Source organism: Salmo salar, chromosome ssa16 (assembly GCF_905237065.1).
Source record: "Salmo salar chromosome ssa16, Ssal_v3.1, whole genome shotgun sequence".
NCBI classification, from domain to species: Eukaryota; Metazoa; Chordata; class Actinopteri; order Salmoniformes; family Salmonidae; genus Salmo; species Salmo salar.
In genome coordinates, this window is record NC_059457.1 from 78,716,049 (window position 1) to 78,743,605 (window position 27,557).

At 44.2% G+C, this 27,557-nt stretch overlaps 1 protein-coding gene across 2 annotated transcripts in view; it reads right to left on the bottom strand.

Annotated features, from left to right (window-relative positions):
* Positions 1-3,919: 3,919 nt before the first annotated feature.
* Positions 3,920-27,557, bottom strand: part of LOC106575711 (transmembrane protein 131) — a 35,848-nt gene continuing 12,210 nt past the window's right edge. Inside the window, exons 6-35 of one of the 2 annotated variants that reach the window (XM_045698007.1) lie at positions 26,752-26,868; positions 26,241-26,444; positions 25,915-26,065; positions 25,653-25,709; positions 25,337-25,507; positions 25,111-25,219; positions 24,769-24,922; positions 24,315-24,485; positions 23,696-23,806; positions 23,353-23,487; positions 22,766-22,870; positions 22,397-22,483; positions 21,895-22,123; positions 21,541-21,794; positions 20,404-20,513; positions 20,177-20,228; positions 19,900-20,054; positions 19,021-19,163; positions 18,584-18,770; positions 18,260-18,445; positions 17,835-17,993; positions 17,267-17,676; positions 16,775-17,054; positions 15,501-15,643; positions 15,156-15,320; positions 14,538-14,961; positions 14,165-14,289; positions 8,737-8,928; positions 6,524-6,684; positions 3,920-5,769 (exon numbers count right to left, since the gene is read on the bottom strand). In XM_045698007.1, the coding sequence (XP_045553963.1) occupies positions 5,479-5,769; positions 6,524-6,684; positions 8,737-8,928; positions 14,165-14,289; positions 14,538-14,961; positions 15,156-15,320; positions 15,501-15,643; positions 16,775-17,054; positions 17,267-17,676; positions 17,835-17,993; positions 18,260-18,445; positions 18,584-18,770; positions 19,021-19,163; positions 19,900-20,054; positions 20,177-20,228; positions 20,404-20,513; positions 21,541-21,794; positions 21,895-22,123; positions 22,397-22,483; positions 22,766-22,870; positions 23,353-23,487; positions 23,696-23,806; positions 24,315-24,485; positions 24,769-24,922; positions 25,111-25,219; positions 25,337-25,507; positions 25,653-25,709; positions 25,915-26,065; positions 26,241-26,444; positions 26,752-26,868 (5,238 nt within the window). In that variant the 3' untranslated portion in view covers positions 3,920-5,478. Of the gene's footprint in view, positions 5,770-6,523; positions 6,685-8,736; positions 8,929-14,164; positions 14,290-14,537; positions 14,962-15,155; positions 15,321-15,500; positions 15,644-16,774; positions 17,055-17,266; positions 17,677-17,834; positions 17,994-18,259; positions 18,446-18,583; positions 18,771-19,020; positions 19,164-19,899; positions 20,055-20,161; positions 20,229-20,403; positions 20,514-21,540; positions 21,795-21,894; positions 22,124-22,396; positions 22,484-22,765; positions 22,871-23,352; positions 23,488-23,695; positions 23,807-24,314; positions 24,486-24,768; positions 24,923-25,110; positions 25,220-25,336; positions 25,508-25,652; positions 25,710-25,914; positions 26,066-26,240; positions 26,445-26,751; positions 26,869-27,557 lie in introns of both variants that reach the window. The other variant, XM_045698006.1, reaches the window with a different exon arrangement.

The window sequence follows — 27,557 nt, forward strand, 5'->3', positions numbered from 1 at the left end:
CTTAAATGCTTGAGAGGTGCCCTCCACCAAGTGCTGTTTTCACCTCTCGCCATAGGTTTTGGATGAGATTCATATGTAGTCTCTACTGGCCACTCCAGAATCTCTTCTTGAACCATTCCAGGATACTTTTGATGCATGTTTGGGGTTGTTGTCCTGCTGGAAGACCCACAACCTTCAACAGAGACAGAGATTGAAACCCACTTAAACAAGCCTAAATCCTGAGGTAAAATGTATTTGGCAATACAAATCAGTACTGTGTTTACAGATGACCAAATGAAGCATTTAATGAAAAGAACACCCTCCCTACAATCACACGGGGGAGGTTTGATAATGCTGCGAAGTTGTTTTACTTGTATGAACATAAGATTCAACAACTGAGACATAAACTGAACAAGTTCCACAGACATGTGACTAACAGAAATTGAATAATGCGTCCCTGAACAAAGGGGGGGGGGTCAGCATTCAGGGCTCGAACCATCCAGTTTATAATACCTGGTATGTTACAGTCACTGATATCTAGATTAACAGACATGTAAATAGACAGAGTCTCTCTATAGCCCTCAGTCCACCTAGAACCCTGACGTCTTGTCAACATCAGTTGGTCTATAGAGAATCACTCTGGATTTATCTTGCCATACTGTTAATAAAGCAGTCCTCAATTGTAAGAGATATTAAGAGAATTAGGCTACACCCATTGCAGGGAACTTGTTTTATACACTACACAGTAGATCTGATTCTGCATGGGTAAGCATCATATCAGGTGCCTTGTCGGAGTAATATGATACAAGCAGTGGAGGCTCCTCAGAGGAGGACCATCCTACTCAGTGAATTTCAGAAAACATAAATAGTTCAACATTTAAAAAGTAAACCTTTTTAGATTAAACTTTAGTAAATATATTCACGTCACCAAATAATTGATTAAAACACCGTTTTGCAATGAAGGTCTACAGTAGCTTCAACAGCACTCTGTAGGGTAGCACCATGGTGTAGCTGGAGGACAGATAGCTTCTGTCCTCCTCTGGGTACATTGACTTCAATACCTAGGAGGCTCATGGTTCTCACCCCCTTCCATAGACTTACACAGTAATATGACGACTTCCAGAGGATGTCCTCCAATCTAATCAGAGCTCTTGCAGTATAAACTGACATGTTGTCCAACCGATCAGAGAATTAATGTAGTACTGAAAGCATAAACTACAGCTAGCATAAAATGTAAGTAGTTGACGCAGAGGGAAAGACAATAGTTTGTTTTGAATAATGTATTTCTTAAATTAAGGATAAGCAGCAGAGAGAAAGCTAGCGAGCTATTGTCATTGTATTTTTTTCACTTAGCTAATGCAGCGAGATAATTTAGCCTACTCAAACAGAGGAATGCTTATGTTAGCTAGCTGGCTAAGGCTATCCAACACTGGAACTCTTCCAAGCAAGGTAAGCTTCCAGTATAAATGTATTGCTAAGAGGGCCCGTCGGTGTAACTGCTAAACTGCTTACTGTACACTGCTGGTTTACTAACGTGTTACTTATAGTAGCCATGTTGACTATGTTTGTGAATAGGGTGAAATTGACAACAATGTAGGCTGTGTGTAGTGGTTATGTGGTATAAAGGTTTGGCTTGGGAAAAGAAAATTCCGCCTGGTCACAGACAGCTGCACTGAAGTCCACAAACGAAGGTTAAAGGTGAGAGGAGGAGAGCGTGTAGATTCAAGTAGGAATTATATACTGCTCAAAAAAATTAAGGGAACACTTAAACAACACATCCTAGATCTGAATGAAAGAAATAATCTTATTAAATACTTTTTTCTTTACATAGTTGAATGTGCTGACAACAAAATCACACAAAAATAATCAATAGAGATCAAATGTATCAACCCATGTAGGTCTGGATTTGGAGTCACACTCAAAATTAAAGTGGAAAACCACACTACAGGCTGATCCAAATTTGATGTAATGTCCTTAAAACAAGTCAAAATGAGGCTCAGTAGTGTGTGTGGCCTCCACGTGCCTGTATGACCTCCCTACAACGCCTGGGCATGCTCCTGATGAGGTGGTGGATGGTCTCCTGAGGGATCTCCTCCCAGACCTGGACTAAAGCATCCGCCAACTCCTGGACAGTCTGTGGTGCAACGTGACGTTGGTGGATGGAGCGAGACATGATGTCCCAGATGTGGTCAATTGGATTCAGGTCTGGGGAACGGGCGGGCCAGTCCATAACGGGCGGGCCTTCCTCTTGCAGGAACTGCTGACACACTCCAGCCACATGAGGTCTAGCATTGTCTTGCATTAGGAGGAACCCAGGGCCAACCGCACCAGCATATGGTCTCACAAGGGGTCTGAGGATCTCATCTCGGTACCTAATGGCAGTCAGGCTACCTCTGGCGAGTACATGGAGGGCTGTGCGGCCCCCCAAAGAAATGCCACCCCACACCTTGACTGACCCACCGCCAAACCGGTCATGCTGGAGGATGTTGCAGGCAGCAGAACGTTCTCCACGGCATCTCCAGACTCTGTCACGTCTTCAGTGTGAACCTGCTTTCATCTGTGAAGAGCACAGGGCGCCAGTGGCGAATTTGCCAATCTTGGTGTTCTCTGGCAAATGCCAAACGTCCTGCACGGTGTTGGGCTGTAAGCACAACACCCACCTGTGGACGTCGGGCCCTCATACCACCCTCATGGAGTCTGTTTCTGACCGTTAGAGCAGACACATGCACATTTGTGGCCTGCTGGAGGTCATTTTGCAGGGCTCTGGCAGTGCTTCTCCTGCTCCTCCTTGCACAAAGGCGGAGGTAGCGGTCCTGCTGCTGGGTTGTTGCCCTCCTACGGCCTCCTCCACGTCTCCTGATGTACTGGCCTGTCTCCTGGTAGCGCCTCCATGCTCTGGACACTACGCTGACAGACACAGCAAACCTTCTTGCCACAGCTCGCATTGATGTGCCATCCTGGATGAGCTGCACTACCTGAGCCACTTGTGTGGGTTGTAGACTCCGTCTCATGCTACCACTAGAGTGAAAGCACCGCCAGCATTCAAAAGTGACCAAAACATCAGCCAGGAAGCATAGGAACTGAGAAGTGGTCTGTGGTCCCCACCTGCAGAACCACTCCTTTATTGGGGGTGTCTTGCTAATTGCCTATAATTTCTACCTGTTGTCTATTCCATTTGCACAACAGCATGTGAAATTTGTCAGTGTTGCTTCCTAAGTGGACAGTTTGATTTCACAGAAGTGTGATTGACTTGGAGTTACATTGTGTTGTTTAAGTGTTCCCTTTATTTTTTTTGAGCAGTGTACAACAAGCAAAGTGATGATGCTGTTTGTATGTGGCTGCTATGAAAGTGAACTGTGTGTGCTGGTGATCAGGGGTGTATTCATTCCACTGATTGTTGAAAAATGTTTCTTAAACGGAAGCAAACGGAAACAAAAACGGGGATAAACCTACATGAATCTGACCAATAGAAACTCTCGTATGCAACTGTTTGAACTAATGATTACAACCTTGATCAGGCACCAACCGCTACCAGATACAAGCTGCCTTCAATACAACCTGTCTATTCTGTCATATATTAATATTATTCTATTCTAGAGCTGTGCTGCCACCTAGTGGAGCAGACCTGAAACAACTCAAAAAGGTGAGCTTGGAAGAGAGGGAGGAGCAGAGGAATGGAGGTTAGACATTTACATTTTAGTCATTTAGCAGACACTCTTAAATTGATTTACAGGAGAAAATTAGGGTTAAGTGCCTTGCTCAAGGGCGCAGACAGATTTTTCACGTAGTCGGCTTGAGGATGACTGGCTGAATGTTCTTAACTGCTAGGCTACCTTACGCCCTTAGCTATTGACTCAAGAAGTAGAATTGATTAGATAACAGGAGTTAAACGATTAAAAAGGCATACATAACACCAAATAAAGCACATTTTACACCATGATAGCTGTCTCATATGTTTTATATGGAAGCTGTGACAAATGTCCCACTTTCCAACATGTCAGAAAGAGGGGAAGCTTGTATCCACCAACATTTTTCAAACTGTTTATAAAGGAAATGAAAACCCTCTCTTTTAACAGACTTTAAAACTTAGCGTGGTCATTAAAATAACTTAAAAGCATCTCTCGCCAATATTGGCCATGAATGTTGTGAGTTGTTTGACAAATAAAATGTGTTCAGGCTTGCAATGGCATAGAAACGTAAAGTCATGGTCGTCTGATGCCAATGGCATAGAAACGTAAAGTTATGGACTTCTGATGCCAGTGGCATAGAAACATAAAGTCATGGTCTTCTGATGCCAGTGGCATAGAAACGTAAAGTCATGGTCTTCTGATGCCAGTGGCATAGAAACGTAAAGTCATGGTCTTCTGATGCCAGTGGCATAGAAACGTAAAGTCATGGTCTTCTGATGCCAGTGGCATAGAAACGTAAAGTCATGGTCTTCTGATGCCAGTGGCATAGAAACGTAAAGTCATGGTCTTCTGATGCCAGTGGCATAGAAACGTAAAGTCATGGTCTTCTGATGCCAGTGGCATAGAAACGTAAAGTCATGGTCTTCTGATGCCAGTGGCATAGAAACGTAAAGTCATGGTCTTCTGATGCCAGTGGCATAGAAACGTAAAGTCATGGTCTTCTGATGCCAGTGGCATAGAAACGTAAAGTCATGGTCTTCTGATGCCAGTGGCATAGAAACGTAAAGTCATGGTCTTCTGATGCCAGTGGCATAGAAACGTAAAGTCATGGTCTTCTGATGCCAGTGGCATAGAAACGTAAAGTCATGGTCTTCTGATGCCAGTGGCATAGAAACGTAAAGTCATGGTCTTCTGATGCCAATGGCATAGAAACGTAAAGTCATGGTCTTCTGATGCCAATGGCATAGAAACGTAAAGTCATGGTCTTCTGATGCCAATGGCATAGAAACGTAAAGTCATGGTCTTCTGATGCCAATGGCATAGAAACGTAAAGTCATGGTCTTCTGATGCCAATGGCATCGACTTGACACAGCAGTCATGAAAATGACTATTTTCACCAAAAATCCCTTTACTGCCAGTCTTAACTGATTGTAACCCTTAAATAATAATCTCTAATGGAGCGATGGTAAGGCTTAAACAATGTGCTTGATTCCAATAAGTAACTCTACTGTAATGCCAAAACAGCAGTACTAAATAATGAACAGAATATTATTTCTCAGGTTGTTCCTGATTGCGCTTAGGGCCGTCACTGCTATCAAAAACATTACTGAGGATGTATTTGAAAAAAGCAGCCGCATTTAACCACATTATGTCAGTCTGATAAGGATTCTTCTTTTATGATTCTTCTACTAATATTGTTTTGTTGATAAGTTTGCCAAGTCGTCATAGAAACAGACTAACTCTGAGGACATATTTGTGCTTAGAAATCCAACGTGTACATTATAATAGGAATTTGGTGAAATTCAAAACCAGGGAAAATGCATTCATCTTCTCAGTCTATCAGTGGGAGGAGACCGCGGTGACATCCCCTTCAGCCGGTGCTGCTGTCCGATTGGTTGGGCCAGGGCTCCGAGCTTCGTCTACTGAAGGTGGGCCTCCACATGCTCCAGGGGTTGTAGGAGGGGCTCAGCTGCGTGGTGGAGGGCTTTGTTGGGGCCGGGAGCGGGGTTCCACTGTCAGTGCTACCCATCAGATCGGTCAGGGGGGAGGCAGAGGAAGGAGAGAAGGAGTGTAAGGGGGAGTCAGAGGGGGGGCTGGTGGACCAGATGGAGGGGCTGAATGGAGGGCTGGAGCCCCACATGCTACTGCTGCCCAGGATGGACTGGATGAGAGAGGAGAGAGAGAGGCTGACCGTTAGGGACCTGGACTACTAGTACAGTCTGATGTCTTTGTGGAACAGACGTTAAAAAGGTCCAATGCAGCCAGTTTTATCTCAATATCAAATCATTTCTGGGTAACAATTAAACATACAGTGATTGTTTTAAATTAAAAATGGTCAAAAAGACAAAATATCTTCTGAGTAAAGAGCAATTTCTCAAGGAAGAATTTAGCTGGGACTGTCTGGGAGTGGTCCGAGTAGGGAGGGGAAAATTGAAAATGAGCTGTTATTGGCAGAGAGGTTTAGAACTCTTTCTTATTGGTCTATTAACTAATTTACCACATGGCGATGTCACCATGGAAGGCAAAAACTCCCTCCTACCAAAACAGCCTTAAATTTCAGGCCTTCTTTTCTAACAGCTTTACACAAAAAAAGTACATTACCATAATCTTCACAATTACACAGTATTGTGAAACAATTAATAATGTGATTTTCTGTTTTCACTAGGCCTTTAACTAAATGAAGAGTGTGACTCCAACACTGAAGATATTTCTGGTGCCATGTAAACGTCCCAAATCACACCCCGTTTCACCTGGGAAACTGCCTGCGTCTCTCCTGACAGCCATTCTACACTATAGATACTTTCGCATTTCAATGTGGCTCTGGTCAAAAGTAGTGCACTACATGGAATACTATAGGGTGTCAGGAGAGACACAGGTCATTTGACATAAGTATGGAGCAGTGAAAGAGGTCTTACCGTGGTGGGGGTAGCAGGGGAGCTGGAGCTGGGCTGGAGGGGCCAGGGCTGTAGAGGCTGCAGGGACTCGCTTGGCCAGACAGACGGGGTGGTATGTCTGAACTCAGGCCAACTCTGCTGGGGCTCCATAGCACTCCTCCCCGAGGTCATCCCACTGAACACTACACAGCACAGTCAAACATCAACTGGTTTCCATATACACTGAGTGTACAAAACATTAGGAACACCTTCCTAATATTGAGTTGCAACCCCTTTTGCCTTCGGAACAGCCGCAATTCGTCGGGGAATGGACTACATGCTGCTGAAAGCATTCCACAGGGGTGCTGGCCCATGTTGAATCCAATGCTTCCCACAGTTGTGTCAAGTTAGCTGGATGTCCTTTGGGTGGTGGACCATTCTTGATACACAGGGAAACTGTTGAGCGTGAAAAAAAAACCCAGCAGCATTGCAGTTTTTGACACACTCAAACCGGTGTCCAGGTAAGTACTACCATACCCTTTTGAAAAGGCACTTACAGTGCCTTCAGAAAGTATTCATACCCTTTCTTATTCCACATTTTGTTGTGTTACAGCCTGAATTCAAAAATGGATAACATTTATTTTCTTTCTTACCCATCTACACACAATACCCCATAATGACAATGTTTGTAGAAATGTTTGCAAATATACTGAAAATGAATTTACATTCAGGGGTATGAATGCATACGTATTCACACCCGAGTCAATACAAGTTAGAATCACCTTAGGCAGCGATTACAGCTGTGAGTCTTTCTGGGTACGTTTCTAAGAGCACTGCACACCTGAATTGTACAATATTTGCCCATTATTCTTGAAAAAAAAGTATTCAAGCTCTGTCAAATTGGTTGTTGATCATTGCTAGACAACCATTTTCAATACTTGTGATAGATTTTCAGGCAGATTTAAGTCAAAATTGTAACTAGGCCACTCAGGAACATTCCAGTGTAGATGTGTCCTTGTGGTTAAGGTTATTGTCCTGCTGAAAGGTGAATTAAACTCCCAGTGTCTGGTTTTCCTTTAGGATATCGCCTGTGCTTACCTCCATTATGTAAAAAAATGTATATTGAAAAGCTCCCCAGTCCTTAACAATTACAAGCATACCCATAACACGATGCAACCGCCACAATGCTTGAAAATGGTGGTACTCAGTAATGTGTTTTATTGGATTTGCCCCTAAAAATAACACTTTGTATTCAGGACAAAAAGTTAATTGCTTTGCCAAATGTTTTGGAATATTTTTGATTCTGTACAGGCTTCCTTCTTTTCACTCTGCCAATTAGGTTAATATTGTGGAGTAACTACAATGTTGATCCATCCTCAAGTTCTCGCCTATCACAGCCATTAAACTCTGTAACTGTTTTAAAGTCACCATTGGCATCATGGTGAAATCCCTGAGCGGTTTCCTGCTTCTTCGGCAACCGAGTTAGGAAGGAGGCCTGTATCTTTGTAGTGACTGGATGTATTGATACACCATCCAAAGTGTAAGTAATAACTTCACCATGCTCAAAGGGATATTCAATTCACTGCTCGACTGACGGACCTTACAGAAAATTGTGTGGGGTACAGAGATGAGGTATTCATTATGCACACAGAGTGAGTCCATGCAACTTATTGTGACTTAATAAAATATTTATATTGAAAAACACAATTCCACTCACTAAGGGGAATTGTGTGTAGGCCAGTGACCAAAAAATACATTTTAAATTCAGGCTGTAAGAACATAATTTGAAAGAAATACAAGTAGTGAATACTTTCTGAAGGCACTGTGAAACTTATGTCTTGTCCGTTCACCCTCTGAATGGCACACTTACACAATCCATGTCCTAATTGTCTCCAGGCTTAAAAATCCCTTCTTTAATCCGTCTCCTCCCCTTCATCTACACTGACTGAAGTGGATTTAACAGGTGACATCAATAAGGGATCATAGACTGACCGGGTGAAAGCTATGTCATGTTTTGTACACTCAGTGTAATTAATTTAACAGCCTCGTCTAGGGCCATGTTTTTCCTGGACGGTCACATGTCCATGAAAGACTCAGGGACCTACACCATGTAACAGATCACAACACATTATTCCATGCGATCTTATCTCAAAAGATGCTCAAGAGAGTGTACAGAGTGCAGGTGTTATTGTGTCCCAGTTAGACATATTCATGCACTTCACAAGCTATTCTGGCTGCTTTTTCTAACTGCTTACCTCCAGACAGGTTGAAGGTGTTGCTGGGTCCGAAGGCTGAGAAGGAGTTGACAGAGTTGAGGCTGGGTCTCCTGCCATTCCCTACAGGGCTCCACAACCCTGAGCTGTCTGATCCATCACTCTCTACAGAGGAGAGGTGTTGGAGGACATCTCTGTCTCTGCTCCCCACAGCTGTCTTCGCTGCACTACACCCTGGTGGTCGGAGGAGAGAACAGCAGGAGGTTAGCACAACGGCTACAGGAGGGGACACATTGAGCTTCTTCATTCACCCCCTAGCCAAACCCCTTCCCCCTGAAAGGACTGGATAGGTAGATGTGATATGGTAAGAACTCCACCTTGGAGGTGTGTCTCTGTTAACCTGTTTAGGATAGGGGGCAGTATTTTCACGGCCGGATAAAAAACGTACCCGATTTAATCTGCTTATTACTCCTGCCCAGAAACTAGAATATGCATATAATTTGATTTGGATAGAAAACACCCTAAAGTTTCTAAAACTGTTTGAATGGTGTCTGTGAGTATAACAGAACTCATATGGCAGGCCAAAACCTGAGAAGGTTCTATATGGGAAGTGCCCGTCTGACCATTTCTTGTCCTTCTATAGCCTCTTTATCAAAAATAGAGGATCTCTGCTGTAACGTGACATTTTCTAAGGCTCTCATAGGCTCTCAGAAGGCGCCAGAACGTTGAATGATAACTCTGCAGTCCCTGGGTGAAAAACAGTAGGGGTTTTGGAAAGTGGTCGTTCTGACAACAATGACATTGGTGCGCGCGTGCATGTGAAGACTCCATTTTCTATTTTCAACCGTCTCCCGGTTGGAATATTATCGCTATTTTACGAGAAAAATCGCATAAAAATTGATTTTAAACAGCGTTTGACATGCTTCGAAGTACGGTAATGGAATAGAATTTTTTTGTCACGATACTTATAGTAAATCTGAGTTTGGTGATTGCCAAACTTGGTGGGTGTCAAAATAGCTAGCCATGATGGCCGGGCTATCTACTCAGAATATTGCAAAATGTGCTTTCACCGAAAAGCCATTTTTAAAATCGGACACCGCGATTGCATAAAGGAGTTCTGTATCTATAATTCTTAAATTAATTAATTATGTTTATCGTGAGTAATTTAGTAAATTCACTGGAAGTTTTCGGTGGGTATGCTAGTTCTGAACGTCACATGCTAATGTAAAAAGCTGGTTTTTGATATAAATATGAACTTGATTGAACAAAACATGCATGTATTGTATAACAATGTCCTAGGAGTGTCATCTGATGAAGATCATCAAAGGTTAGTGCTGCATTTAGCTGTGGTTTTGGTTTTTGTGACATTATATGCTAGCTTGAAAAATGGGTGTGTGATTATTTCTGGCTGGGTACTCTCCTGACATAATCTAATGTTTTGCTTTCGTTGTAAAGCCTTTTTGAAATCGGACAATGTGGTTAGATAAAGGAGAGTCTTGTCTTTAAAATGATGTAAAATAGTCATATGTTTGAAAAATAGACGTTTTTGGATTTCTGAGGTGTTTGTATCATTGGATATTGGCGAGGCGTTCCGCTAGCGGAACATCTAGATGTAAGTTAACAACAGCTGGTGCACGATCTGTTATAGTAAAGGGACACTTCGGGATTTTGGAAAGGAGGCCCTTTCTCTACTTCCCCAGAGTCAAATGAACACGCGGATACCATTTTTATGTCTATGTCAGGGTTTCCGTTAGCCGGTAATAGCAGACTGTTGGCCGATATATATAGGCTTTAAAGCCTATAGATAAAACTGGTGCCAAGAAGAAAAAAAATCCCATTGCGAAATAATGCTTTTTAGCCTAAATACATTTGACTGGTCATGCTTATCAGTCTATAGGTTAATTTGCATAATTTTGTGTAATTCAATTGCCGTGTGTTACGGTATATTTGTTATGCATCTTATTTGTCACGCGTACATTATACAGATACAGAGCCTTTGAGAGGAACATATGTCAGATGCTGCAGCATCTCAAACGGCAACGGAAGGCAGGCTTCATCAGCGCATCACACACCAGTTTGCAATGAGCTGAGGCAGTATGCATTTTGAAAACATACTTCATTGTTTGAAACCTGAATGTTTTAATACATATGAGGCATGTCTTACCTTGCATCAGAGTAATCCATTAGATCTCCTCTCTTTCTACATTTCTAACAGGTATTTTCTTTTCGCATGTGCGGTACCCTTTCGGCAACAGTGTTTTGTATGAATTTGGGCTCTATTGTCCCACAACTGTCACAGAGTCTGTATGGAGTAGGCCATTTCTTTCTCAACAAGCTGACTAATAGAATAGGTCAACTGTTCTACTATTGGGGGATAGTACATTGACATAGGCTAGTGATTTTGCTGTTAAGTACTCGTCTTGTTGGCTTATTCAAAAATCTTCAAAGTGCATATCAGAATTTGGTAAGAAGGACCGCAAATTGTTGCATCCTCGACATGCATGTTCTGTTAATATGAATGATCAAAATCTAAATGTAATTTCTATCATTCTGAACACCGTGGGTGGACACCCTAATCAGGTTATGCACCCAATGCATATGGGTCCGGTAAATTTCTTAAAATGTCCGGTAAATTGAAATGTCGACGTCAAACGTCCGGTGCAACATTTTCCTGAGGGAAATCCTGGTCTCTGTGTCCAGTATGAAGGGAGTTAGCATTTGCTCACGAAACTACGTCTAACTAGCATTATCACAATGACGAAGTATATGGGTATCTACTAACATGCTAGCAGAGACATAAAAATGGTGTCTACGAGTTCATCTGACTCTGGGGAAGTAGATAAAGAGCCTCACTGCCAAAATCCCAAAGTAACCCTTGAAGGAAGTCTTGAGGTTCTGCTCGCTTCAGAATACCTCATGAGCTGTAGACCATACTATTTACCAAGAGTGTTTTCATTTACGTTTTTCATAGCTGTCTATTTACCGCCACAAACCGATGCTGGCACTAAGACCACACTCAACGAGCTGTATAGGGCCATAAACAAACAAGAAAATGCTCATCCAGAAGCGGTGCTCCTAGTGGCCAGTGATTTTAATGCAGGAAAACTGAAATCAGTCTTACCTAATTTCTACCAGCATGTCACCTGTGCAACTTGAGGCAAAACAACTCTAGATCACCTTTACTCCACACACAGAAATCTCTCCTCTGCCTCCATTCGGCAAATCTGACCATAACTCTATCCTCTTGCTTCCTGCTTACAAGCTAAAACTCAAACAGGAAGTGCAGTGACATGCTCAATACATAAGTAGTGCGATGAAGCGGATGCTAAACTACAGGACTGTTTTGCTAGCACAGACTGGAATATGTTGTTTTTGGATTCATCCGATGGCATTGAGAAATTAAACATCAATCAACGGCGTCATTAATAAAGTGCATCGACAGCCTGAAGCTATGGATTACAGGCAACATCTGCACTGAGCTAAAGGCTAGAGCAGCTGAACACTAATCTGGACGCTTAGAAGAAATCACACTGTACTCTCCCGACTAAACATCAAAACAGGCAAAGCATCAATACAGGACTAAGATCGAACCCTACTACACCGGCTCTGACGTTCGTCAGATGTGGCAGGGCTTGCAAACTATTACAAATTACAAAAGGGGAACCCAGCCACAAGCTGCCCATTGACGCAAGCCTACCAGACGAGCTAAATGCCTTCTATGCTCGCTTCGAGGCAAGCAACACTAAACCATGCATGAGCGTACAAGCTGTTCTGGACAACTGTGTGATGACGCTTTCCATAGCTAATGTGAGTAATACCTTTAAAACAGGTTAATATTCATGGTGTCAGATGGATTACCAGGACGCGTACTCAGAGCATGCGCTAACCAGCTGGCAAGTGTCTTTACTGAAATGTTTAAACCTCTCCCTGAACCAGTCTGTAATACCTAAATGTTTCAAGCAGACCACCATAGTCCCTGTGCCCAAGAGCGCTAAGGTAACCTGTCTAAATGACTATCACCCCATAGCACTCACATCTGTAGCCATGAAATTATTTTAAAGCCATCATCCTAGACACCCTGGACCCACTCCAGTTTGCATTCAGCCCCAACAGATCCACAGATGACACAATCTCTATTCTACTCCAGACTGCCCTTTCCCACCTGGACAAGAAGAACACTTGTGAGAATGCCGTTCATTGACTACAGATCAGCGTTCAACCCCATAGTGCCTTCCAAGCTCATCACTACGATCAGAAACCTCGGAATGAACACCTCCCTCTGCAACTGGATCCTGGACTTCCTGACGGGCCGCCCCCAGGTGGCGAGGGTAGGCAACAACATATCTGTCACGCTGACCCTCAACATGGGTGCCCCTCAGGGGTGCGTGCTTAGTCCCCTCAGGGGTGCGTGTAGTCCCCTCCTGTACTCCCTTTTCACCCACGACTCCAACACCATCATTAAGTTTGCTGGCGACACAACGGTGGTAGGTCTGATCACAGACGACTATGCCTCCATTCACATCGACAGGGCTGTAGTGGAGCGGGTTACAGCTTCAAGTTCCTCGGTTTCCACATCACCAAGGATCTACCATGGTCCACACACACCAACAGTTGAGAAAAGGGCACGCCTACGCCTCTTCCCCCTCAGAAGGCTGAAAAGATTTGTCATGGGCCCTCAGATCCTCAAAAGGTTATACAACTGCACCATTGAGAGCATCTTTACTGGCTGTATCACCGCTTGGTATGGCAACTGCTTTGCATCCGAACGCAAGGCACTACAGAGGGTAGTGCGTACGGCCCAGTACATCACTGGGGCCGAGCTCCCTGTCATCCAGGACCTCTATACCAGGCAGTGTCAGAAAAATTTACTCCACTCACCCAAGTCATAGACTGTTCTCCCTGCTACCACACGGCAAGCAGTACCGATGCACCAAGTCTGGAACCAACAGGACCCTGAACAGCTTCTACCTCTAAGCCACAAGACTGCTAAATAGTTACCCGGACTATCTGCATTTAACCTTTTTGCACTAACTTTAACTAATCACATACGCTGCTGCTACCGTTTATTATGTGTCACTTTATTCCTAGTTATATGTACATTCCTACCTCAATTCCCTAGGACCCCTGCACATTGACTCGGTACTGGTACCATGTGTATACTGCCCCGTTAATGTTACTCATTGTGTATTTATTATTACGCGTTTTATGTTTCTATTATTTCTCTATTTTCTTTCTTTCTGCGTTGTTGGGAAGGGCCCGTAAACATTTCACTGTTAGTCCACACCTGTTGTTGACAAAGCATGTGACAAATAAAATTTGATTGGCTAGATGGCCATATTGCTTAGACACATCCGATCATCTCAATTTTCCAAGATGCTGAGGGTGTAGGGGCTAGGCTGTAGGGGCTGGAGTGTAGGGGCGAGGGGTCCATTTGGGACATGAGTGGTCAGAGACAGGACATCTGACTGACCTGGGCTTTTGTCAAATCCAGCCGCCACCGCAGCGAAGGTAGGGTTCCCGTTCTGACCAGGTACGGAGACCGACTTGGTCAGCTTGTTCTTTATGCCTGATGCAGTAGACATCAGACCCACCTCGCTGGAAAACACACAGAAACAAAGACGACTTTGGTATTTACAAATAACCACTCTGATGTAGATTACATTATTATCTTGATCTACATATATTTTGGGGTTATTCTTTTTGCATTCTTCTTTTCATCACCCCTTAGGTTGTGTATGTTTCATGTCTCTCTGGCACAGGTAACTACACAGATAGTTGTATGACTTCTAGATCAGTTGAAGATGAAGAGCTGTGCAGGTCTCTGTTGTTGTAGGTTTGTTCACCTGGTAGCAGTGTTGACCATGCCGCTATAGGAGTCATACAGAGAGAAGCCAGACGAGGGAGGGGGAGGGGTTCCGATGGTTCTCTTCAGGAAGGGATCAGACGAGGGAGGGGGAGGGGTTCCGATGGTTCTCTTCAGGAAGGGATCAGACGAGGGAGGGGGAGGGGTTCCGATGGTTCTCTTCAGGAAGGGATCAGACGAGGGAGGGGGAGGGGTTCCGATGGTTCTCTTCAGGAAGGGATCAGACGAGGGAGGGGGAGGGGTTCCGATGGTTCTCTTCAGGAAGGGATCAGATGAGGGAGGGGGAGGGGTTCCGATGGTTCTCTTCAGGAAGGGATCAGATGAGGGAGGGGTTTCGACGGGTCTCTTCAGGAAGGGATCAGCGTTCATGGTCTGCAGGGAGATCTGCTGGAGACTGTCCACAGCTGAGAGGAAATGGGGAGATGCATTGTCATATGGTTGCCTTTATCACAATACTCAATTGGTTTGTTTTTATTTGAAAGACTGGATTGATACATGCTTGATTCAGGAAGTTAAAAAGAGTTAATATGCTAGAAGAGGTGGGGAACAGGTTTGGAGCAGGTATGAGGGGGTTGTGGTAGTGCACTACGTAACTCACCATTGTGTGCTATGTGGAGGGGTACACAGTCCCACTCCGGGGGAGGAGAGATGTCCTTCTCCCCCTCTGAGCCGCTGCTGTTCCCCAGCTCCTGCACCACCGGTTCGTTGAACAGGAACTTAGCCAGGAGAGAGGGGCGGAAGTCTTCCAGCTTCACACGAGGCACTGGGGTTTGAGAGGAGGGAACGAGAGGGCCACTTACTAGACTCAAACATAACCCTACACAGTCCTGAAAAGGTGTCTCCCAAGTCAGTGGAAAAAAAGCAGGTAGAACCCAAACAAGACATTTGCCATGTCAATGTGAGAAAACAGAAAGGTCAGTTAGCTAGAAAGGTAGTAACTGACCTCTTGGTTTAGGAGGTATGGGTCTTGTTATGGTAGTTGTTGTTGAGCTGCTGGCCAGGGCCTGCTGCAGCACCACCATGTTCTTGGAATTGAAGCTCTTGCGCTTGTTTTCCAGTGGGGTAACATATGGAAGCTCCAGTGAGCTGTGGAAAAACAACATGGAATAAAGTGGTCAATGTCTGGAAGCTCAATCACGTCTGAACAACACAAAAGGAATGCTTTACATGTGAGTGCTGTCCCTCTTTTTCACACAAGTCAGATTACTCCTGGGCTACAGAACCCAAAGATGTACAGAACTTACTAAGAGCTGAGCATGTCAGAATTTAAATTTTGTAATCGAGGTCATTGAGAAGAATGTGTACAAGCCGGAATAACCAAAGACGAACCAAACTTAAGACTCACTGTTTGTGATAGCTGCAGTTGTTTTCTAATCTTCAACTGTATCTGTAACTTCTGACAATTTGTCTTGTGTGTATTTTGTCTTTTTTGGGTAATATTATGTACCGTAATTTCCGGACTATTAAGCGCACCTGAATATAAGCCGCACCCACTGATTTTTTTGTATAAATTTTTTTTTACATAAATAAGCCGCACATGTCTATAAGCCGCAGGTGCCTACCGGTACATTGAAACAAATGAACTTTACACAGGCTTTAACGAAACACGGCTTGTAACAAAAAATAAAAAATTTGCAGTAAGCTTTAGTTGTCTTTTTGCACTGAGTCAATTCCTCACGCTGCTGTTTCCAACGTCTTATCGTCGACTCATTAAGACCAAGCTCCCGTGCAGCAGCTCTATTTCCTTTTCCAACAGCCAGATCAATCGCCTTCAACTTGAAAGCTGCATCATATGCATTTCTCCGTGTCTTTGCCATGACGCGGGTGACAAAATGCCTACCGTAATAAGTTTGAGAGCGCTCGATTTAATCTAAACAGTAAACAAAAAAGATGTTTGACCTTAACCCGTTCGGCAATTTCATTGGTCTAATGAAAGCTTCATGCCGCCAAAAAACTGAGCACGTCACAGAATATGTTTTTTTGTAGAAAAAAAAATTGAAAGCGGGAAAAATCCATATATTAGCCGCGTCATTGTTTAAGCCGCGAGGTTCAAAGTGTGAGAAAAAAAGTTGCGGCTTATAGTCCGGAATTTACGGTACACGTTGCTATTGGCCTGTTTTGCCTTCTTACCAGGTCGCCCTCGCAAAATAGGTTTTTAACCTCAAATGGGTCTTACCTGGTTAAATAAAGGTTAAAAATAAATAAACTAAACCCCACCTAGACTTTGCATCCATTTGGCTTTTCTCCTTTGTAATGGCTGCTGGCTTCTTGTTCTTGGACTTTGAGTGAGCTTCAGGAGTATCATATTTCTTCTTCCCTTTGTTGTCCTCCATTATGTCTGGGTTGGAGTTCTCTGTGGTGGTGGAGGAGCTGTCATCGTTGTCCTCCCTCAGTTCCTCTCCTCCCTGAGCTCTTCCCTTGTTCCTCTTCTCCCTCTCTTCCTTCTTCTTCGGGGCCTTGGCTTTGGTCTGCTGCACTTTCCCTTTGGCTGCACTGGCTGGAAGGAGGGAAGAAGATGAGACAGATTCATTACACTGTGTATACTGTGTGAACTGAATAAAATCCTGGCACTAATAGGAGTGTTCGTACTGTGTAGCCCTGAATGAGTCCGTTGTTAAATAAGCAGGTAATCACATTTTAAGGGCCATCCAAATTCTCAACACAAAAGCATATGTTTCTCAGGGTTAATACTAATATCCAGGTAGGTACCTTTGCCATGAACTGCATCCTGATTCCCCCCCTCCTCAGCAGACTCTGGTCTGTCCAGGTCTTTATCCATGGTCTCCACCAGGCTCACATAGTCCGAGTCCTCCGAGCTGTGCCGGCGTGGCCCATCTAGGGGACTTCTTCCTGGGGCTGAAGGACCAGCCTGTGAGGGGTGCTGCTGGTTCTCTGGAGCTGGCTGTGGCTGCTTGGGGCTCCGAGCCTTGCGGCTGGCCTGTTGGCCAGAGGAGGGGGTGCTATCGGAGACTTTGGAGCCTGGCTGGGAGGGGGGGATTGGGGGTTGTGTGGGGCCTCGGTTGTGGCCTCCTCTGGTGTTCCTGCTAGCAGCCCTGGAGGCAGAGCCTGGCATCCCTCGCAGGGAGTTGTGGTTGGCTTCTCCACTGTACCCATTCATACTGGGAGAGAAAATACTGAGAAGTCAGTAATTATAGAATAAAATAATATTTACATACTAAACATCTCTGATCTACTCATCAAACCATTTCAGATACTAAACGTCAACATAAGTCAGACACAGTTTACACAAAAACGTACATTTAGAAAACAAACTCACTGTGCATCGCTTTGAAGTCGTACTATTTCCCTGAGGTCAAAGGGCCTCCCTGTCTCCATGGAGGTGCTGGATGTTTCGAAACACATGCGTCTCTTGAACGGCTCCCAGATCCCCAGGGCCTCCAGATAGGCCGCTACAATCACCAGCAGAAACATAGAGCTGGGGACAACAGATTGAGGCAACGTTAGTTATCCTTACAGCCTTAGATACAGGGGAAATATCTGTCCAAGAAATGTAGCTAAATAAATGTATTTTGAACATGTAGAAAGGCTGATATGCCAAGATAATTCATGATATATGGGGTGCAACCTATGAGCCTAGTTCTGGATACTGGGCGGCTGAACTAATCTAGGGAACACACGGTCTAGGTGGGGTTCCGCCCATAGAATTAGAATGTGTTCTATTTGTGAGGCTCCTCCTCTCACCTCATGACGACAGAGACGATGACATAGAGCTCCAGCTCCCAGTTGGGTCTGGGGAGGACAGCAGCACAGGCAGCCAGCATGTGGTAGGGCAGAGAGGCGTTGAGGGAGAACACAAAGTAAGAGCCTCCGGTGGTGATGAACTTTAACTCCCGGATTACCCTGGAGGCTGTGAAGTCCGGCGTGAACCTGAGAGAGATGAGACACATCAACGTTGGTCATTGGAGGTACTAGTGATTAAACAAAGCAAGCACAAAACAATTGTAGTGATTCACGGGATATTTGTCTATCTATTAACTTTAAACAGCTAGCTGTAGGTTTACTTACAATATGACGATTTCTTTCGAAGCATTGGGTTTTAGTGAAAACTCTTGGCAATTAAGGACTTTAAAGCCAAATCCCTCACAGAGACGTCCGTTTATTTCAGTGGATTGAATGTTAATTTCCAGCTGTCCAGTGTTCTCTAACTTAAAGGATTTTCTCAGAGTGACGTTCGGCTCCTTAGACTTCATTTCTGAAACAAGGTTCACAAAGTTAATTAGTCACATACCTCTAACAACTTCCTCTTTCATTCATATCTATTTTTAGCTGCAGAGGGTTGTGTGTCTAGAGATCAAATATATAATTTACACAAATACACAAGCATAAACAAACTATCAAAAGGGCTCTTCAAGACTATTCTTGGAGTTCAACCCGCCTATAAGTAATGGTTTCCTGTCTGTGGATGCAGGGATCTACAACAAACTGGATTCTAGGCCACTCACTGTCTGTGCAGTCCTTCAGTAGAGACTCAGTCATCTTGAACCTGAGGAACCCCCCTGGTCCCGGGGCCTTGCCCCCTACCTTCAGCCTTTCATAGCTGCCCTGACCCTGCACCACCAGGAACTCCATTACCGTCAGGTTGTTCCTGTAGACACAGAGAGACATACACAGTTCATCAATAGAACAATAAACAGCACTTTAGATTTGATTCAAATTGCAATTCATCCACACAACCACCAATATGGCCAAGTCAACAAATGAACTTATCGAGAAAGTAAAAAAAACATTTAACAGTCAAAGGCTGTAAAAGATATATGGTCTGACTGCTGACTTCTCTCTGTAACCCTGTAGCTACTACAGCACCTGGGAGACTATATTCCTCTTCTGCCCAACAGAAATATTCATAGCTCAACGTCTCAAATCAGCACCCTGCTCCCAAAGAGGTGCAGATTTTTAGAAGCAACATCACAGCTTGCAGGAACTTCAGAGTGATCTTGACCTCAAGCAGTTAGCATAAACGGCAGGTAGCCTAGTGGTTAGAGTGTTGGGCCAGTAACCGAAAGGTTGCTAGATCGAATCCCTGAGCTGCCAAGGTAAAATCTGTCGTTCTGCCCCTGAACAAGGCACTGTTCCTAGGCCGTCATTGTAAATAAGAATTTGTTCTTCAACTGACTTGCCTAGTTAAATAAAAAGGTTAAATAAAATAAACACTGTACATTAAAATGGCACACTATCCCCTATATAGTGCACTACATTTGACCACAACCCCATAGACCCTGGTCAAAAGTAGTGCACAATATAGGGAACAGGATGCCATTTGGGACACAAACCAGAGACTTATGTAAGTGGACATTTGGTTACAGGGTATAGGGTTAACATGCCTGAGCATAAGCAGAGAGGAAACGGTGTGGTTGCTGACGGGGGAGAACTTCACACGTAACGACCTCACTTCCTCTGGCTGCAGCATTAGGTTGTAAACGTAGGGTTGTGTCGTCGAGCCCTCGGCAAAGCCTGCGCTGCCTCTGACCACGGGCGTCTGCAAAGGGGAAGGAGAGAGTCAAGTCTCAAACATTCATTGCGAAATGATTGTATTTGATCAACTGGCACGATACAGGACTAAAAGACAGAGCAAAGTAAACTCACGTGGTTTCTGTGTACCTGAAACTCCATTGTGTCAGGGGTGAAGTGTGGGAGCCTCTCCAGGGGAAACCTGGCGTGAAAGAATTAGAAGTTAAGACCATAGAATTACTTCTAGAATTATTTTCCATTCATTCTAACTCTATGGTGGAGAAACACCATCAGTGTGACATGAAACATCTTGCCAAAAGGGGTGACAGACAAAAACACTATTAGCAAACTAAAAGTGCATATTGAAGGCTACTCACATTTGTGCCAGTTTGTGGGTGACGGCCGGGAGGTTGGGATAGAGGGCTAACGGCAGGACTTGGACATAGACAGGGATGTCAGCTGGGTTCTCCAAGACAACCTCTACCTCCTGGCAACAGAAGACTGCTGGTTAGAACAGAAGGCTCAATACAGTAGCATGTACAGGACCCCGAGTTGTTCCTGACTATGTGACTTGACCAGGAAAACTCTTGGCTCTAGTTATAGCCTTAGTTTAGAGTTTCTCTGGTCACATGGTCAGGGAACCCCCCTGGGCCTGCCAATCTATCCTGAACAAAAATCTAAACGCAAAGTGCTGGTACCATGTTTCATGAGCTGAAATACAAGATTCCAGAAATGTTCCATATGCACAAAAAGCTTATTTCTCTCAAATGTTATCCACAAATTTGTTTACATCACTATTAGTAAGCATTTCTCCTTTGCCAAGATAATCCATCCACCTGACAGGTGTCAGATCAAGAAGCTCATTAAACAGCATGATCATTACACAGGTGCACCTTGTGCTGGGGGACAGTAAAATGTGCCGTTTTGTCACACAACACAATGCCACAGATGTCTCAAGTTGAGGGAGCGCGCAATTAGCATCTTGACTGCAGGAATTTCTAGCAGAGCTGCTGCCAGATAATTTAATGTTCATTTCTCTACCATAAACCACCAGAATTTGGCAGTATGTCAAAACGGCCTCGCAACCGCAGACCACATGTAACCAGGCTAGCCCAGGACATCCACATTCGGCTTCCTCACCTGCCACACAGACAGCTGATGAAACATGCGTATTTCTGTCTTTAATAAAGCCCTTCTGTGGGGAGAACGTATTGATTGGCTAGGCTCCACTGAGGAGCCAGGCCCAGTTACGTGAAATACATAGATTATTGCCCATTTTTTTTTATCAATTGACTGATTTCCTTATATGAACTATAACTCAGTAAAATCATTGAAATTGTTGCATTTATATTTTTGTTCAGCCTAGACATAGGAAAGATCTCAATTGCGCCCTGTCTCCTCCTCAAAACCCATTGGAGGAGGTTTGGCTTTCTCATCCAATGGGTTTTGAGAGGACGTGAGGAGTATGCAATTGAGATCTTCACATAGAATAGAAGTTAATGAATCCGCCTCACCGATGAGCTGGTGAGGCTGGTGAGAGGGAACAGGACCTGCTGGGAAGAGTTCATGATAGAAGGCCACTTCAGCTGAGCAGACACTCTGGTCTCAATGTTCTTCTGGAGGTCAGTGTTGGCCTCAAACACCGCCTCCGCCATGTGTCCTGAACTCTCCTTCAGTGCTTTCCATCGCCGACGGAGCATTTGATACAAATCTACGTCCACATCCCACATATCCTCCTGCATTGACAGCCCAGGCGGTCTGCTCTCAGCTGAAAGAAGATCAAGATGTTTTAATGAAGAACAAGTAAGTACAGCAGCAAACTAACCAGAAACCATTAAAGAAACACGCCAACAACCAAAAATACTCACATTTCAGAACAAACGGTACTCCCACATAACAGTGGTCGCCACACTGCAAGCTGGCGTCAAAATAAATCTTGGCGACCTTGGACTTGCGTTTGGGTTCCAGCTCGTCCCGGTTGTTCTTCAGTCTCCTGTAGTAGAAACGCGAGTCCTCAGTCAGAGAGTGGATCTGCTGCAGGGTCACTTTCTGAGAGAACGAGCTCACCATGCTTAGACTCTGCTGCACTACTTTACCCTGGGAGGGTCAGAAAACACGTAGAAAAATATTATAGAGGCAAAATACAAAAATGTTTGATATACTCAAAACAATATAGCAAACTACGACAAGTAGCTCAGTTGGTAGAGCATGGTGTTTGCAACGCCAGGGTTGTGGGTTCGATTCCCACGGGGGGGCAGCACAGACAAAAAAAAATGTATGAAATGTATGCATTCACTACTGTAAGTCGCTCTGGATAAGAGCGTCTGCTAAATGACTAAAATGGTCAAAAAAATATATAGTTAGTCTAACCGGAAAAGATGGCGGGAGGACAATGTGTTTGGGATAGCTGGTCAACGTGCCCACTGCAACGACTGCTTTCACTGGTATCGTTAATATCTGTTTACAGAAGAGGAATGAAAATCACTGACAATTCTTAAACATCACACAGGAGCAATGAACATATTAATGCATTTTATGTATTGATTTTCGTTTTTTTAATGTGTGTGTGTGTCGTTTATTTAACCAGAGAAGTTACGTTGACATTGACATCTCTATTTCAAGTGAGCCCTGGCTAAATAGAACAATTTCACAAAACTAAAATGTATATAGTTGCCGTAGCAACTCAAATAGCAGGACTTAGTGACAGTAGCACTTCGACGGGCCAGTTGACAGGTATACCTGGTAGTCTGTTGTGATGTGGATAGCTCCGTCGTAGGCCCCCTCCAGGTCTTTAGCCACCAGGGTGACCCGGAAGGCAGCGTAGTAGCCCGAGGCTAGGATCACCTGCAGGTGGAACAACAGAGCCGTCAGTCAGCCTCCTGATTTCCATCTACTTTACCTGCTGCTCTCAGACACAAGGCCACTTTGTTGGTGTTTCCTAGCAGATGAACACAGCATTCTGTAGTTATCTATACACACCTCCTTTCTACTCCATCTGTACAGGACCATGAGAGTGCTTACATACTAAATATGTAGGGGCGGCAGGTAGCCTAGTGGTTAAGAGGTTGGGCCAGTAACAGAAAGGTTGCTGGTTCGAATCCCAAACTAAGTGAAAAAAATGTGGTTGTCCCACAAAGCTATGTTAAGATGAATGCACTGAGTCACTCTGGATAACACTAAAATGTTCAAAAAATTAACTAATATTTCAAGGAAAAGAAAATGGAGAGAACATATTTCATAGCAGACTTAAATGACCTCCATTATCTCCAACCAAGTACCGCTAGATTCAGCCAGTCCAGGGACAGTAGTAGTTGTGATGCTGTTACCGTTTTGTGAGGAGAAGCTGAGGCGCTGTGTAGCTCTCTGGTCTTGGTCAACACTGTGGTTCTGTTGCCTCTCTCTATCTTCAACAGCTCCACACTCAGACTCTCTCCTGTCAGCAGCCACGGCCGGATCACCAGCTGTACGAGTGAGTGAGAAAATGACTCCTTGTCTCCTTTTCCGTCACACTAATCCAATCTGTTTTCAAACTGGTTGAGGTGAAGGAGAGATACTAGGTAGCCACCTCTAGTGAAGCATTGAAATAGTTACGCATGCATTCAAAAAGAGAGCTGTACTGCTTTATTATGGGATGTCTACAGAGCAGAGGGGTGTTGAGCGTGAGCCCACCTCGATGGGGTTGCTGTTGACAACTACAAACAGAATGCTGCTGGTGTCTGTAGCGCTGAGAACACCAAAGTCCAGGAAGTTCTCTTGCAGACTGGGCGGTAGGACAAAGGGCTGTTAGGAGGGGAGAAAGAGAGGAAGGGGAAAAATGAGAGTATACTGTTATGATATGGGGGCCAGGTCAGTGTTAGGACATGCACCAACACCCTATCCAGGGTACACTTCCACACACCATTCCTCCAGGGGGCAGCAGGAACCTTGTTCAGCCAGGTTGATAAGCACATCAGGTGATCGTCAGTCAGTGTCCCAGCTTGCAAGACATGAGGCTGCTGGTTGGTTTGATGGCCATGAGGCCTTTCGTTTTGATTTGAAATCTTTCGTTTAGGCATGCCGTTCGGAATTTTCTTTTTTGCACATATTTATGTTTAGTCACCATCTGAACAAATGATAATCTGCCTGGACTGGCGACCAAGAGGTCAAGATCTAGTTATGGGTTTCGTAACAATATGCATTTGCAGGTGTTTCCCCCACAATGTACTTGAGTGTGTGCAGGATTTTATTTGTGTGTGTACACTATTTCCCCAGTGTGTGTGTGTGTGTGTGTGTGTGTGTGTTGCAGTACCTCCAGGAATCCAGTGTAGGCGCGGACGGGGAGGTGGAACTTGGAGGCGTTGGTGACCAGCAGGATGTTGCTGTCGATGTGCTTGGAGGGCCGGACGGGCTGGAAGTGGAGGGAGAAGATGTAGCGAGACTCCTGAGGGGGGATCAACACCGGCTCACTGAAGTTCTGCACCTGAGGAGGAGAACATGGGACCGTTCATATACATACACGCTGCCACCTTAGGACACACTCAGAAGACAACAGAGCGGTTCAACACGTTTAAGACTTGACAAACCAAAGTCCCCTCAAGGATCAATAAAGTAGCTAGTTCTTATCTTAAGACTTGAGGGCCGTGATTAGTAATTGATTGAAGTTGGCTGTGTTTAAGCTGGGTTGGAACAAAAGCCTGCAAGCTTTGAGTTGGCCGACAGCAACAGGCCTCTGGAACACGATACAGTTCAAAATAGTTACTCACTAAGAACATGGTCTTGGCTTCATCTGGAAGGGACACGTCATGGATGCGGATGGCAAAGTGGAAGGTGTTGGTGAGGTGGATGGGCTTGACCACTGGCTCTAGCACACTGTCTCTGATGTGGAACAATGTGACCGTGTGGTCAAACCCCAAATACCTGACACACAGAGATGGAGAGGAGAGTTAGTGGAGACGTTTCAAATGTTCCGAAATTGTGTAATAGTGATTGGTTAAAGTAAAAAAAAAAAAGATTATTTAAAAAAAAATAATAATAATAAATTATCTTTTCACTGGTTAAATAAACTACTTGTCATTGTTATTGGTCAAGGAAACAGAAAAACCTACCCGTCTAGAACTTCAGCTAGGTATGGGATTTCAAGTTTGGAGTAGCTTTTCTCTTTCGCTTTTACTGTTATTTTACCAGAGGACTGGGAAGCTTTTTGAACTTTCGATGCTGGAAATCAAAAAAACAAAACCGTGTCAAAACAGGTTGGAACAAAAAGGCAGAGGTGCAATATGCAGGAGAAATTCCAGAAGGTATGGGGAGTACTGAGTAATATAGCTCACTTACCATCAAAACTAATACTGGCGACTTTGGTGTATCTATGTTCTCCAGCTTTTAGCGTGACGGCCTTGAAGTCTATTGTGATGGCATCGTTTGACGGCGTCGCTCGAACGCTCATTATTTGCACATCTTTTGCTCCGGAATTGAGAAGATGCAAATTCAACTGCTTTGGTCGATCTGTAAAACGTTTCAACAGAAAATACAATAAACAACTAATCAAATCACCCAAGAATCATTTTGAAACGTCCAAATCACTCAATATTTCACGAAAGCCTGACCCATTGGAGAATGAGGGTATAAACGTGAAGTGAACACAGCATACCTTGTGAGCGTAGCGTTCCAAAGTCCAACATTTCTATTGAGGAGTAGATTCCCGGTGCTGAGGACAAAGACACACAGGATCAGGAGATGTCTCAATCAGCCAGTCACAGATAAAAGTATAGAGGTATTATTACTATTGGAAATGCATGGTGAGGCGTTGCTATAGGAAACAACGTTATTGGAAACGTATGGTGTGAGGCGTTGCTATTGGAAACATTGTTATTGGAAACATATGGTGTGAGGCGTTGCTATTGGAAACGTACCCGAGGTGACCTCCACCTCTACAGGCAGGATGATGAACTCGTCCTGATTGGAGGCGTTTGTTTTGATTCTGATGAAGGCCGTGTGGTTGTCTGCGTCTCTCGACGAGAAACTGGCTCTCATCACCCCCTTCGTCTCAAACGGGGGAATCTCCTGACAACCACACAGGAAGAAAGAACAGAAAAGACATGTTTAGTCCTTCTATTCAGGGGTCAAGTAGTTGCCCAATTAAAACTCAGTTCTGGTCAGGTATTTGTCTCAATTCCAATTGTGTAGAAGTAACAGGATAATAATCTAAAAGCCCCTGACTGTCCTGATCTATACTCACCCACAGATGATGCGTTCCTCCCTGCTGCCCTGTGGGGAGCTCCAGGTGCAGGTCTCCTCCACTAGAGTACATCTCCACTACCTGCAGTGGCTCACTGTGTGGGTTGTGGATGTTTATGAGTGGAGAGAAGCTGCTGTTGACTGGGACTCGGGCCCCGATGAACGGCCGCAGCCTGTAGGGGTTGGGGATGCCCACACCAAACACCTGCAGGGGATAAGACACCAGCAACATAAGACTCATGATCTACAGCAGGGACCTACTTGATCTACAGCAGGGATCTACAGCAGGGACTAAGTGGCAGGCAAGGGAGAAAACCAGCAGAAAATGCAACCCACAAAGGATCCTTATATACAGTGTCCAGGACACACCTCCAGTATACAGACATATTACAGAACTATTAGTATAGTGACACATTATGTAAAACATACACACCTGACATGTAAACACGCCATGATTAATTATTAATATAGATATGACATATGATTCCGTAAACATATGTATTCACACACACCTGATATGTAAACACTCCATGATGCGAGGTATTAATAAATAAAGTATTCTCTACATTTCCTACTACTCGAGCGAGGAAGACCACATCAAACGACGTATTCCCCCCTGGTGGAATTATCTACAGGGAGAGAAGAAGAGAAGGGATGGGATGAATTAACTGGAGAGAAAGAATACGACAATTATCCAATCAAAAGAATGGAATCAAAAGGTCGAGCTACTTTTGGAACTGTAAATGTAACCAACCAATTAAGATCAGTCTTGGGTGTGATAAAGCAGTAAACATGAAGATTCTTGTCATGATGCCATTGATCGTTTTATAAGATACTGGAAGACAGCCAGACACAAACAAATCGGTTTAACAATAAAAATGTTTAAAGACCAGGTGGAAAGAGGGCGTATTTTGCTCCAGCCAACATTCTTCCTTATTTGACTTGATTATCCTGCACTACTCTCAGGACTCAAACATGCTGAGCAGCACAGTCACACCATTCACCATCTCCTCTGCTCAGGAGTGCACTGGATTCAGAGCAGTCATGAGTTTTACAATTCAGTTAACCTGTTGGGTCTAGGGGGCAGCATTTGCACGTCTGGATAAAAAAAATGTACCCGATTTAATCTGGTTACTAATCCTACCCAGTAACTAGAATATGCATATACTTATTATATATGGATAGAAAACACTCTAAAGTTTCCAAAACTGTTTGAATGGTGTCTGTGAGTATAACAGAACTCATTTGGCAGGCAAAACCCTGAGACATTTTCTGACAGGAAGTGGATACCTGATGTGTTGTATTGACTTTAAACCTA